The 15,287-nt window shown below is 39.2% G+C and overlaps 1 protein-coding gene across 3 annotated transcripts in view; it reads right to left on the bottom strand.

Annotated features, from left to right (window-relative positions):
• LOC138783558 (epidermal growth factor receptor-like) overlaps positions 1-15,287 on the bottom strand; it is a 74,397-nt gene that overhangs the window by 47,897 nt on the left and 11,213 nt on the right. For all 3 annotated transcript variants that reach the window (XM_069958390.1, XM_069958389.1, XM_069958391.1), the window contains 8 exons: positions 13,125-13,250; positions 12,097-12,162; positions 9,647-9,765; positions 7,067-7,205; positions 5,538-5,639; positions 3,952-4,042; positions 2,233-2,300; positions 958-1,109 (listed from right to left, as the gene is read on the bottom strand). In XM_069958390.1, the coding sequence (XP_069814491.1) occupies positions 958-1,109; positions 2,233-2,300; positions 3,952-4,042; positions 5,538-5,639; positions 7,067-7,205; positions 9,647-9,765; positions 12,097-12,162; positions 13,125-13,250 (863 nt within the window). The remainder of the gene's footprint in view (positions 1-957; positions 1,110-2,232; positions 2,301-3,951; positions 4,043-5,537; positions 5,640-7,066; positions 7,206-9,646; positions 9,766-12,096; positions 12,163-13,124; positions 13,251-15,287) is intronic.

Genomic DNA, 15,287 nt, shown 5'->3' with positions numbered 1-15,287 from the left:
ATGGAGAGTACTGTGTGGCACCATGTGGATATATGTACATAAACACAAATTGAAGGATTTGGAGTAGCCCCATAGACTTGTTCCCTATCTTGACAAGGTGAAATCAAATTAACATGGCTTGTCATTAATCAAATCAGCCCCTGTCCCCATTAGGACTGACAATGTAAAGCCTCCTATCCATATGGTTTTTTTAATGTGGCTGAAGAGAAAACCCTCTGAACTATAGTACAAGCATGCACTTTCATCCTCTATTTACCCTTTGTAGGACTCTGGCTCTTGTTTGTATTACTAAATAGATTAGTCAGGCCTGCTCATTAACCCTTAGTATATGGTATGTGTTATAACTTTTTTCTCATTGGTTTAAAAATCCAAACTTTTTAATAATTCTGTCTGTACTGTGATAGAAATGAGCTCTCCGTGCACTGACTTCCTGGTGAGATAGATATATGCTACACAGCCACTGAAACCTTACATTGCTCCAGAGTTCATACTTCTTTATGAGAAACTCAATTCTTTAGGAAACACATTTACTGGAGGTCCTAACTATAGCAATGTTAGTGCCACTTTATGCTTAAATATTTTAGGCCCAAACTAGGAGTACATCCAAACTACAGAAAAATAGGTTGCTTATGTGTTGTTGTCTTTTGAGGAACTTCTGGTTTTCACAAAAAACTGTAAAAAAAAAAATAATGGAAGTTTCATACACACCCACCCACCCCCACACACACAGTGTTTTTTTTTTAAAGACACCACTTCAGTTGTTTGAGACAAAGTGTAATCAAAAGAAATTATATAAAAAAGGGGCTTATATATCCCTTTTTGCTGTATGAACTACATAGAACAAATACATACATATAAAATCGGAATCCAAAACTCCAATGGTATTAAAAAAAACACTGAAATAACCCCATGGTTAACTCATATACAGAGTACTTGGGCTATATAATGAAAACATACCTTAAGGAAAGAAAGGTCAGAATTGGCTGGCAGATGGGTAATTTCCAAATTTCCAAGTACAATCTCACATCCTTGATACATTTTCTTTAAATAGTTGTAATGGCTTTCCACTGGACCCATTCGACTTAACTGATTTATAGTTCCTGCGCAAACTTTTTAACAAACATTAAGACATAAATGCATAACAATCACAATTAAAATATTTTTTTCAGTGGTTATGAAAAGTGTAGTTAGTAGCTTGACAGTATGACAGTATCAATGTATACTCTTTTTACCGGACATGAGATGAAGGCTAGGCGACAAATCTTAGTTCCCATTATCCTGTATGACAACCTTACCTTGCTGTTTCCTAAGCCCCGATTTGTATCGCTATTTGTGGCCATTAATCATGGAAGGATTCCCCCCCCCCCCAAAAAAAAAGAAGAAGCTTTTTTTGCCTTTGTTTGGTTTAACATAGCAAAATAATAGACTAAGCCGTACTGTCTAACAGTTTAGTGTAGTAGGCTAAAAGACACTGCAATTGCAGGTTTCTTTATAAACAGGACTTGGCGACTGCAGCATGTGTATGACTGAACTTGTGAACTTTGTAGTGATTAATTACTTTTTAACCTATGTCACAAATGAAAAAAATGACTTCTTTGCCACTGGGGCACAAAGGTGTTTTCAGGGGGGGCCTGATCAGTGAACCGCGTCCGGAAATAATTGGCAGGTACATTATTCTTAGAATAATGCTATGTGAACAGCGGGCGGCATTGCATTGACCTCTGCATTAAAGAACGGACGCTGATGCCATTGCAATCAGCGTCCGTTCTTTACTAAAAAAAAAAAAAACTGTGTGAACATAGCCTTAGACTACAATAAAAGTACAATAAAAGTCTGGATAGTCTTACTGCTTACAGACTTACAACTTCAGACTTTGCACTTGCATGGGTTCCTCAGCAAGTGCAGCTGTAACAGACTACATGCAGTCTATAAAGGGCCTAAGAATGGGACACACTGAAGATGTTCCTATTCCCTAAGTTTTCCTTAAAAATTAACCCTGGTGGTTTAAGATATCAAGTCATCTAGGAAAGCTTGCAAATCTCATATCGCAACCCAAAAGTTTGTATATGAATAGGCCAGCCCAGCCCTGAAGAAACAGCCATGGACCAAATAATTTGGTCAAAGAACGAACCTACTGTGTCACCCAGTTGCTGTCATATGGATCAGCACTTCAGTATAATAAAAGCAAATCAAAACAGTAATTCATGAGAAAAAAAAATTTGAAGATCTTACCTTTTTTATCATGTATAGCTTTTTTGACTTCCACTTTAGGTATTTCAAGTTTAGATGTAAGGTTATAACTGCCATAAAAATAAAACTGTTAAGCCTTAAATAATAGAACAGAATATAACACCCTATTTTACTGAGAATTTATAATTACATGTATAAGACAACTACCAGTTTGCTTAGAAGAAAAAGATAATTGAAACCATGTAAGTTTTATTTTCATTTTAATTTATGAAATGAATTTATGGTCAAGGCTCCTGAGCTTTACTACTGCATACTGTCATTTATACACTTTAGAGCTTCAATACATGGATAGAAATGATAAGGCTTTTATTTTTCTAGAACATAAGAGATACTAGGTAATGGCTGCTAAACCGTTCTAGACACCAAGGGATATAGCAGGAATACTACTCCATAAATCAGCCTCTAAATATATAAAGTAGAACATGTAGAGTATAATTGGGATGAAAAGGAAGTTTGGGGCAATCTTTGATCTCAAGCACTATGGGGGAGATTTATCAAACTGGTGTAAAGTAGAATTGTCTTAGTTGTCCCTAGCAACCAATCAGATTCCACTTTACATTCCTCACAGATTCTTTGAGAAATGAAAGGTAGAATCTGATTGGTTGCTAGGGGCAACTAAGACAATTCTACTTTACACTAATTTAATAAATATCCCCCTACATGCTTATTAAGGTTGTCACATGTGCAATATTCTTAAAGGTCGCACATTTTTAGGGTACAATATATGTATTCTGTAGGAGCAGAGAGTCTGGCAGTAAACTGAAGTCTCTGCTCCTGTATGTTCATTTCGTAGGGTGCTACTCCAACTTCTTAGTGCACTACATAATGTACATACAGAAGGCATCTACCTAATGAATGGGGGGATTAACTACCTATTTAGGATATCTACCTAATAGGTTGGGGCAGCTACCTAATAAGTGGGGGTTACCTACCTACTGGGGGCATCTACCTAATTACAGAAATTATCTGTCTACTGGGGGCTTTATGGGGGATTGTCTACCTACGGGGGCTTGTACCTAATGATGTAATTATCTACCTACTAGGGGCTTCTACCTAGCTCGGGGGATTGTGATCCAACTGCTGCATTTACTTAATTGAGGGGGAAATCATCTACCTATTGAGGATTCTTCCTATTAGAGGGGGGACTGGTGGCATTTACCTAATAAGGTGAAATTACCTACCTGCCCACCCTCATCAAATCACTTTACCTCTCTCCCTAAACCCAACGACCTACTCACTCAATGAGGTAGAGAAGAGTTAGGGAATGTTCTGGAAAAGTGCAGAACCTAAGATGTTTGTCTATTAGAATATGATCTGAAAAATTTTTGGGTGAAGTCTTCATGAGCCAGACAGAGAAGAGAAGAAAAGAGAACAATTCCACTATAACTGTATGTACTGTGATCACTTAAACGGTCTGCAGAGCCTGCTTAGAGTTGTTATTGCCACTAAATATGGTCTTTTATGTAGTCATCTACGGTGTACAGACCCTGTGCATAGTAGGTATCAACACAATATAGTCACTTAAAGGAAGGATATTGGGCTGTTTACAGTTTTTTTCATTCAGTATCATTACAGTGGTATCATCCAATCACTATGTGGTGGTAATGGTAGTGGTCATGGTGTGGGGGAATTAATTTCCCCTTGTATAGCAGTGTTATTGGTGAATTGTGATATTGGTAGAGGCTAATATAGATTACTTACGTTTCTTTTCCAGTTGTTATGATGTATGTATTATGCTTTAGAACATCATTAATAGACAGTTGTTCCGATTCAGTCCAATCGCTTTTTCTATCTAAAAACAGGGAAAAGGTTCTTTTTTTTTATTACTGCTAAATTTATTGCAGAATATTATTAGAGCCATTAGGCTGCATTCATGCTTTAAATTTCTCTGAAAAATGGCAAAAAAATGCCACTCACTGCATGGCATTTTTTTGTTAAGAGCGTAAATATAACTATCATGCACAAACACATTTTTTTTTGTTTGCTCTTTTGTCACATTTTGATGACATTTTTAGACTAAGTTCCCTATTACACAGGACGATTATTGCGCGGAAAATCATTATATTGTTCGAATTTTAAGGATGATCGTTCTGTGTTATTGCTCGTTATTGTGTGTTATTGTGTGTTTTATTGTCGCTTTAATTCCACATTCATGCGCTCAAGTTCCGCATTTTTTCACTAATCGTTTAGTGTAATTGCACATTGTTAATTGTTTTGCTGGGATCAAAAGGAATAAACGATTGTTCTGTGTAATATGGTGAACGACTTCAAGTTAACGATAAACAATCTTGTTTGCGACCGTTTATCGTTAGTTGTTAATCTTTAAAAATCGCTCTGTGTAATAGGACCCTAAGTGGCAGTTTTTCAATATCATCTCATGCTAAGGACATATAAATTTTAATATTTTTACGTGTTGGTTCTTTTTCAATGGAATCTAATAAGTTTACAGATTAATTGTTATATCCTTGTGTTACATGATATCTTTACAAGTTTGGTCAAATGACGTAAATAGGTGTACTGCTAGAGTTGGTTGAGCACCTACCTGCGCAGAAGATGGTAGGTGGTGGAAGTTAGTTGTGTTGTGAAGGTGTGTACCTGTCACTCTATAATGTTGACAAGGTGCTTATGTAATAGAATTATACACTTTGGTTAGGGTATGTACACATAGCATTTAATTAGCACTATTTGCCACAAATTGTGCAACCAAAGTAAAATTTTGCTAGTTTTTCCACAATTCCGTCAAAATCACAACAAAAATAGCACTATTTTATCACAATTTGTGCAATTCGCTGCACAAATTAACACTAATTAAATGCTGTGTAAACATAATCTAAATCATTAAAAAATCTACAAAATGAAGATATAACTTAGTGTGCTAAGTTTTTTAAAGGGAACCTGTCTCCCCTGGACGGACTCCCGAACCCACCCTACCCCTGCATACTGCCCCACCATACCTACCTTATTCTGCCAGTCTCTCTCCTGATGCCGGTCCCTCAGCAGAGATACTTCTACTGTACATGCTTAATATGCAAATGAGTGGAGAGTAGTCCAATGTCTATAGAAATCACTGCTCCAGTTATTTCCTATTGATGTCGGACTCATCTTAGCTCATTTGCATATTTAGTGCACAGATGAACGGGTGTCTGTATCTCTGCGGCGGGACTGGCAGGATGGGGTAAGTATAGGGGGGGGGGGCCGTATCCAGGGGTAAGGTGGGTTTGGGAGCCTGTCCAGGGGTGACAGGTTTACTTTAACTACATTAGTTTGTCATTTGATGGTATATTTACCATTTTCTTGTAGTATGTAGTTGGGAATATTATCCTCCATTTCATGTGTGCCATATTCACATGAATGTATACAAGATCCAGAATCTGATACAACATAATTATCTGAAAAATAGAGAGAATCGCATGGGAAATCTTTATTATTATATCCTGTACACACATACTCATTGATTATTTTTACACATGCCCTTAGACTTTAGACTATTTATACAACTTCAATACCTGCAATACCTATGTTTTTTTTGTTTTTTTTAAGATTTTGCATTTCTAGCTTTAAAAAAAAGTAAACAATGATGTTCCCCTACAACTCTATTCATGATTCTTGTAAAGATCAAAATTAAAGTAAAGGCTGTAGTACCCTGAAAGGGGTTTCCATTCAAACATTACTTTTGATATGCTGCTGCCCAAGGTAAGACTAACAATTTATTCCATAGGTGGTGTTATCTATTCAGTCTCCTTTCCCCAGTTTTCAGCTGCTGCTTTGTGCTGAAAACACAAAAATCTGTGTGTGAGCTTTTCTCTCCCTCTTTCCCTCCTCTCCCCGTGCTTCTGAGATCGCGGATGTTAACAAGTCCCTTACTGGCTTTATCTGCAACACTGTAGGTTCTTTGCAATGCTGGGATGGTTAATCTGAGATCAGGTTTCTGATGAACTCCCTGTGATTCACCCTCCCAGCATTACAAAGAAGCTACAGTGTTGCAGTCAGGGACTACATCAGCTGTCTCAGAAGGGAGGGGGGAGAGGGAGAGACAGGGAGAAAAGCTCAAACACAGATTTTTTTTCTTCGGCAGAAAGCAGTAGCTCAGAACTGGGGGAAGGAGCCTTAATAGATAATCACAAGTGTGGAAGAAATTGTTAGTTTCACTATGGGCAGCAACACATTAAAACTTATGTTTGAGTGAAATGCCTTTAATAACCTGAAGAGTAATTTAATATGACAAATACCTATCTCCTATTGCATTTAGAAAAGAGACATGCTTTACAAATGCTTTTATTTGTATAATTTTCACATTCCCAGATATTTACCAGAGAAAACTGAAAAAAGTGATCTCAACAATGTATGATGTCCTTTTAAAATTTATATCTAAATGGGTGACTATTCCCACCAGGGAACATTGGGAGGATAATCGAGGACCCCACTACTGATGGGAAAGAGTCCTTTGCCTTAGATATATCTAAGCAGGTATGACCCAAACATGCAGAACACGTTACTCAGCCTTATATTCATCATTGTACATTTTAGCCACACCAGGGAACATAGGGAGGATGATCTAGACCCCACTTCTGATGGGGAAGGGTCCCTTGCTTTAGATATGCTAAACAAATATGACTCAAACATGCAGAACACATTACTCAGCCTTATGTTCATCATTTTACATATTATACATATGTACATATTATACATCTGATACAGAAACTGTATCAGATCTTCTGCGTATGTATACTCAGAACATAAAAAAGGGTTGATAGGACATAAAGCCTCTTAACATCAATACCCCAACTTGTTTAGCTTTTATTCACACATTACTTACATGGACATGTTTTCACACATGAGGACCCAAAACTATACTTTTCGGGGCCAGCTTCTAGTAGGTTTTCCCTTAGTTTGTATGGATTAGTCTCAGAGCAGCTCTCCAAGCATGAGTCACCATCACGAAATTTGAGGCAGGCCTTAACAAAATTTTAGTAAGTGGGTTATATAATATTCAACATTATAAATGTAAAAATGTAGAAACTTGCTCCTGAGTGGCCAAAAAAGTTACCAACCTCTGTGGACTGTAGAATGTATCACCTGAATTCTCTTTAACTGATTAGAGTCAGAGAATAAAACATGTTATCTTATTCTAATCTGTTTCTATTTTCTGACTGTAATTTTTTTTATTTAACTTTTTGTAGGTTTTTATAAGGGCTGCCATCTTACCTAGGCTGTTTTTAACAACATTAAGTGACATGCTTTACAGCAATACTCATGGACACAGACGATAAAAGATAAACTCTGTCCCTTTGAGATAAATGTGAAACATTACTAAAGGGTCCTTTCACACCTACAGATAAATTGCTTAGTCGGTCGTTTAGCAAATGAGAAGCAATGATTTTTTTCTTTCAAATGATAGATGATCAGACGAGAAGATAAGTCGTGATGAAAAATCATTAATGCCATTGTATTTATGTAATTGCGTTCGTCTGTATTTTGTAGATATTCGTAATTGCGTTCATATCTATATACTGTGAACAATGAGGGTTTAGGCTATGTTCACACAAAGTATATTTTCGTAAAATCACGTCCGTTGCACAACGGCCTCGATTATTACGAAAATATACGTTACCTCTCAGTCTATGAGATCCCGGCCGGAGCGTATACAGATGTAATATGCTCCGTCCGGGATCCCTAGCGCGCAACAAACAACTGACATGTCAGAAAACCCTGTCAGTGCACACTGCTCCAGCCGCTCGCTCCATAGCGTGCAGTGGAGAGTTCTGATGCGGGTGCGCACGGATGCGCCCACATCAGAACCCTGCGGCCGAAAACATCATCTTTTCAGAGACCGATGATCTTTTGAGAGACCGGCATTCCGTGACCCGGTCGGGTCACGGAACGGCCAGTCTAATACATAGTCTGCACATAGCCTTACACTGAAAGGCTATGTTCACACAACGTCCAAAAAAGGAAAAAAGCGTCTTTTGTGTTTAAAAAGACGTCCGTTATCATTTTAAGTGACTTGATTAAAATGCATTGGAGTCTATGGAATAATGGACATCTTTTTCACACATTGTACTAAAAGCGTCCGCCTCAAAAGACGTCCGTCATTCAATACAATGTGTAAAAAAGACGTCCGTTATTCCATAGACTTAAATGCATTTTAATCAAGTCACTTAAAAAGATGCAATAACAGACGTCTTTTTAAAAAGCAGGCGTCTTTTCAAAAAGCGTACATCTTTTTTCTTTTTTGGACGTTGTGTGAACATAGCCTAAGACTTGAGAACAATTAACAATGATTTTTGAGATCAACTCAAAAGATGCGATAAACGACATATGAGCAATTTTTTGTTTGTAGCTTGATCATTGCTGCATTAACATCAGAACATTATCACTTAAAGGGGTTATCCAGTGTTACAAAAACACTGCCACTTTCTTTTAGAGACAACACGACTCTTGTCTCCAGTTCAGGTGCGGTTTGCAATTAAGCACCATTCACTTCAATGGAACTAAGCAGCAAAACCCCACCCAAGCTGGAGACAAGAGCTGGGCTGTCTCTGGAAGAAAGTGGCCATGTTTTTGTAGCGCTGGATAACCCCTTTAAATTCAAACAATTTAATGATTTTTTGTGCGATAATCTGTCTATGTGAAAAGGCCCTTAAGCGTACTCTGTGACCTTTAAAGAGTTAATTCCACAGGGGACTGCTAGTGTCTACTCTATCTACTGGTGTCACATGTCACTGCAATGCTGTACAGATCACTTTACAGCAGCCTCCTCTTATCACTACAAACACAACAGGAAGCCTCAGCTTAGTTTTCGCCCCAGTGGTAATAATGAGAACTGTAAGATTTCAGGATTATTTTATAATATAGAAAAATGGAAAATTACAAAAAATATCACCAAAAATTCTTTAAAAATATGTTTAACATAAAAACATTTATTTAAACAAAAAGTCATTTTCTGACAACACATTCCTTTTAAGTATTAGGCCACAGAAAAATGCACTTTACCCTTAAATGAATAGTTTCTTAAGGGGGAACACTACCATACTGTGTGAGCCCTAAAATTAAGTTGTCAGATAGTAAAGGTGCCCACCATTGTCGTTGCTTCACCTTCAAAGATGACTGTTTGATTAGATTTAATTAGATTTGCAAAACTCTAAAGAATCCAATGCTAGTGGTAATACTAGTAATGAAAAAAATTTAAGTTGTTTTCTATTAATACTAAAATAAAAAAGAAATATATATATATTACAGTATAAAATAAAACTCTGTGGGAAACAGATGCCCCTGTAACCTGTCTAGACTAAACACATTTATATAGACAGAAAAATGAGAGAAATTTATATAATATCTAATTTATATCTTCACAAACAATGCATTTATACAGCTTATTTCAAGCTGTTTGTATTACCAGGCAGTCTGTTTCTTTAGGACCTGTACAGCCAGCTGCACATTGACTGTGACAGCAATCACTGGGGTTCGGTCCCATGCAACGTCCAGAACACTGGTGGGCACAAACAAGCTTTGTGACTAAAAGAAATTAGATAAAATGACTTGGAAACACAGAATAAAATATTTATATGTGATGTTCATCTAAAAACAATTTTTTAACAATTATAATTTATTAAGCAATGAAATGGATCCACACCCACACCAACAAACAAAAGAAATCACTAAATCGGTTAAATGGGCTTTGTCACTTTGATATATCATAGCTGGCATGATCAGTCAGCTATGTGTGCTAAACACATGCTCTTACAGTCCTGTGCTACATGACTCAGACTCAACGTAAGGGCCCTATTACACGGGACGATTATCGTGCGAAAAATCGTTCTAATTTAAACGTTCTGTGTAATTGCAGGCAACGATCAAAAAATCGTTCGTATGTCGTTGATTGTTGATTTAGATCTGAACCTAAAATTATCGTTACTCGTTCGCTGATCGTTCGCTTTCATTCCATGTTCATTCGCTCAAGTTCCGCATTTTTTCACTAATCGTTCAGTGTAATTGCACATTGTTCATTGCTTTTCTAGGATCAGAAGGAATAAACGATCTTAGTAACGATCATAGTAATGATCGTAACTAATGATTATTCTTCTGTGTAATATGGTGACCATTTTCAGGTTAACAATAAATCTAGTTTGCGACTGTTTATCGTTAGTCGTTAATCGTTAAAAATCGTTCAGTGTAATAGGACCCTAAGTCTATAGGACTGTCTTGCACAGTGGGGTGAAAAGCACCTAGCTGCACACTGAACTGACATTTTTCAGGTCCATCTGGAAAGTAAAACACAATACCAACAGGACCAACAGGGTTTTTACTATGGAGTTTTATTAAGGGCAGGTTAGAGTTTTTCAGTGAGCTTACTGTCTTGTGAAATTGTAGCAGGCCCTGTGTTTGCCATTTTCTTACTTTTTTTGTTTGCATTTTACCCCAATTCTTCAATAGAAAACTTGTAATCCCATGGCAAAAAAGCCTATAGTAATGTACACTAAAATGAAAAGATGCCTGAAAAAATGCTAAAAAAAAAAAAAAAAAGCTGGAAAAGTGCTGTCCTTTTTTGCTGCATTTCTTGTGTGGTGTTTTGGTGTTTTTTTTTTCAATCAAACAAAAATGCTGGGCAAAAGTTGTCTCTAAGGGAAGTCTGTAAAGAATATACTGACTGATTTTTGTAGTCATTTGATACAAATAGAGGACTACTAGGTCTGGAGCTATAACTACTAAGATGACCACACTGTAAAATATTCTCTAAGCTTTCTAAATAAAAAAAAAGAAGTGTACTTACCCCTCAGCTTGAGTCCAGCCCAGCAAAAATGCAGGCAGGAGGGCCTGATGATATCATTGTGCAGTGTGTAGCGGATGCTAAAGCCAACCACTGGCCTAAGTAGTGATGTGTAAGGACAAGTGCATATAACTACTAAAGCCAGGTGGCAGTGTCCCTCATTGTACAGTAAGGGGCCTATTCCACAGGAGCGATAATCGGCCGAATCGGGCCGATTATCGCTCCGTGGAATAGAGAGAACAATCAGCCGATAATAGTGTCATCGGCTGATCGTTCATTTAGGTTCAGACCTAAAATCGTAATTCGCTACCAGCGCATTGCTACGGTTGAATAGCGGTGCGCTCCTGTGGAATAGGCCCCTTACTGTACAATGAGGGACACTGCCACCTGGCTTTAGTAGTTATATGCACACTGCACAATGATATCAGGCCACTCCTGCCTGCATTTTTGCTGGTCTGGACTCAAGCTGGGCTGGACTGAAAGCTTAGAGAATATTCAACAGTGTGGTTATCTTAGTAGTTATATCTCCAGACCTAGTAGTCCTCTATTTGTATCAAATGACTACAAAAATCAGACAGTCAGTATATTCTTTACAGACTTCCCTTAGAGACAACTCGGTAACGATGTCCCTGCAGCCCTTGCTTCACGATCGGGGCCGTGGAATAGGCCCAGTAAACGAGCGCCGATCTAGCAGATTGGTGCTCGTTTACATCGTTGATCGGGTCCTGCTCAGCCCGTGGAATAGGACCCTTAACATTTTCTGAGCACTTCCGCTATGACCTCTGGAGTGGCAGCAGCGCTAGAGTGGGAGTGACCAGAGGAGTGCATATAGGTTTTAAATTTTTGTTTCCTTCCATCCCCTGTATCATTTTTTTTAATTGCCCTTGTTAAACCCCTTTAACAGTTCTAGTACTTAATAGCAGTTTTAACAGAAATTTCAGAAAACAAAATTGTAGTCACAAATTGTAGTAAACAAAATTGTTGCACAGTAATGCAGTATAGTAATAGTCACATTGCACATTAGCTTGTCACAGATATTTAAGCAGGAAGAGGAAAAATATAATAACTAGGGTACTTACAAATTTGACAGTTTTCTGGGCCAGCGCCCCAACATGAGCCATTGCAGTTTTCAACACATGTAGGACCTGCAGTTTTAAAGGATATTAGATTACATGACAAAAAATACAATACATACAATCTATCATCATATACCAAAATTGGTAAGTATGCTTAGTACTGAAAGTTACATTAAAAAAGTATAACCAAAACAGTGCCATTCTTTTCCTCAGGTTGTTTGTGGTATTATTGCTCAGTTCCAATGAAGTGAATGGAGCTCAGCAACACCACATATAACCTGAGGACACTTGTGGCACTGTCTTTGGAAGAAAGTAGCTATGCTTGAAGTTGAACTCTTACCTTTGCAGCAAATCAGTTCATGGAATTTCTGATTTAGGCTATGTTCCCACACAGTATTTTTACTCAGTATTTTGGTCAGTGGATTAAAAACACAGAAAGGCTATGGTCACACACTGTTGAAATTGAGGTGGATGGCTTTGATTTAACTGAAAACAACGTTTTAAAACATTTTCTTTTAAATGGTATCCATCCTCTAAAAATCAAATACAAATCGGCATTCACACATCCACAAAATAATGTCTTTGCACGGCCACTATTCTGCTGACTGGACCTCTGAGTTCCCAGCATCAGCATTCATTATGAAGCCGGGAGCTTTAAATCACCTCAACTCTTCATGCTACTGTACTGACATAACAGCTGTGTCAGTACAGTAGCACAAAAATTTTACTGATTCAAAGCTCCTGCATCATAATGAATGCTGATGTCAGGAGCTCTGAGGTCTGGTCCATAAAATACTGTCTGTGCATGGACAGTATTTTGCGGAAGTGTGAATGCTGCTTAAGTGGCAAAGCTACGCAAAGAGCTGGAGCTATATAAACAGAGAATTATTATTATTGTAAAGTAGGAGCATCGAGGATCAACCACAACCATAGCTATAAAGTGGGGATGGCAAGTGCTAAAGCCTGTGGTTCGTAAAAATTGGCAATACTCTAATGTTATAAATATATAACCCATTAATATGAACACGTACAATGTGAAGGGGAACTTTGTTTAATGTCAATGTCATTGCCTGAATGAACAATGTCTTTCCACTTGATTGTGTCCACGTTGCACAGTCTATGATTCCTTGTGATAGTAACTCCACCTTGAACAATTTCTGTTAAAGAGGTAAAAATAAAATTAAAAAATAAACTGCATTTCCAGGATAAAATACAAAGTACTTAAAAATAGCAACTAGGGATGGTCCGAACCCTCGGAAATTATTCCCACTGTCTGCCCTCTCCGTGAAGAGGGTGGATACAGCGGGAGGACCGCCTAGAAAACTGGGATACAGCCATAGCCATAGGCTGTATCCCAGTTTTCCAGGCGGTCCTCCCGCTGTATCCACCCGCTGCACGGAGCGGACAGACAGCGGGAATCTGATGCCGAGCGTTCGGGTTCATACGAACCCGAACCTCGGCAGATTCGGACCATCCCTAATAGCAACCCTTTAAGAGAAACTTTAATCCTGCCCTTTAAGAACAAATTCAGAACCAGCCCATGAAGAGTGAATTCAGTACTTGTCCTTTAAGAGTAAATGGAGTACCACCCCTTTAAGAGTGAATATGATACTGGCCTTTTAAGAATGACCCTGGTGCTGGCCTATTTAAGAGCTAATGAGGTATCAGTCCTTTAAGGGCAATTTAATTAATGGCCCTTTAAAAATGAATGTGGTGTCAGCCCTTTGAGAGAAAATGCAGTATCAGCCCTTTAAGAGTGACTTTGATACTGCTCCTATAACAGTAACATCCACAGCTGCCTTATAACAGTAAAGAAAATTGCTGGATTACCATGGAAATCAGTATTTATGTCAGTGAAGCAAAATTGTAAGAACCTCCCATCTTATATTGTTCAATAGGGAACATGTGACTGCGTGTACGTTGTCAGACATTGAGTGAAGGACCTGCAAGTTTCTATTGGCTGCTATATTTCAGCTATTAGCATATGTGCTGTGATTGGCTGGTTACTGCTGTGGTGCACATTCTGCCATTCATTTCTATGAGAAAATTTCTGGTCTTTAAACCTAAATTTCTTAAAAAGGACAAATCTAATTGAATCCATCCATAGCACACTTGTCACCATTGAGGGCTGTGAAATCAGTGGCGTCGGTACCATAGAGGCAGGGCACGCGGTTGCTATGGGGCCTGGGTCACAAGGGGGCCTGGGCCCCTGCTGGCAAAGCGTGGACTGACTCCATGATGCTATGACACTGACAGTGACCCGCCGGAACCCCATCACCCCAGCGTCGGGGAACAGCCCGCCACAACCAATCACCACACTCCCCTCTCCCTGGGTGTCAGTGCAGTCAGGCCGTCCACACACACCTCCACCCGGAGCACTGCATCCCCAGCGTCCCGTCCGCATCCAGGCGCCCCCAGAGAGCAGTCACAGCGCCATCACCGGTAGGAGACTCAGGGCTGCTGCCTGACACCTTGCACATCATTGCTGTAATGCTGTGCTGCGAGCGCCGCGGCCTGAAGCTTTTACATCATTCCAGGTGGAGATGCCTACAGTCTATATAGGCATCTCGCCCTGGAATGATGTAAAAGCTTTGGGCCATGGCGCTCGCAGCACAGCATCACAGCAATGATGTGCAAGGTGTCAGGCAGCAGCCCTGAGTCTCCTACCAGTGATGGCGCTGTGACTGCTCTCTGGGGGGCGCCTGGATGCAGGCGGGTGGGACTGCAGCCCCGCTCCTTACATAAACAAACTGCCTGCGGCCTGGAGTGGAGAAGAGTGTGACAGCCCATCCTACTGTCAGAGGGGAGCCACAGCATGGGAGCCAGGCCAAGTAAGCATGCAGCTGAAGGGAGGGGGGGAGGGGGAGCGGGGCACTATTGGGGACCTAGTTACTAAATGGGACAATATTGAAGATATAGCTACTATATGGAGCATTACTGTGGGCATAGCTACTATATGAGGAACTATTGGTGACCTATCTACTATATGGGGTAATATTGGGGGCATAGCTAGGGCACCATTGGGGGCTTAACTATTATATAAGACACTATTGGGGGAATAACTAGTATATGCAGCAATGCTGGGAGGAGTTAGCTACTATATGGGGCACTATTTGGAGGAATAACATATATGGGGCAGTAATGGGAGGAGTTAGCTACTATATGGGGCACTATAGGGGAAATAAACTACTATT

This window comes from Dendropsophus ebraccatus, chromosome 2 (genome assembly GCF_027789765.1).
Source record: "Dendropsophus ebraccatus isolate aDenEbr1 chromosome 2, aDenEbr1.pat, whole genome shotgun sequence".
Lineage (NCBI taxonomy): Eukaryota > Metazoa > Chordata > Amphibia > Anura > Hylidae > Dendropsophus > Dendropsophus ebraccatus.
The sequence above is the reverse complement of the archived record's forward strand: the minus strand, read 5'-3'. Positions and strand labels throughout refer to the sequence as shown.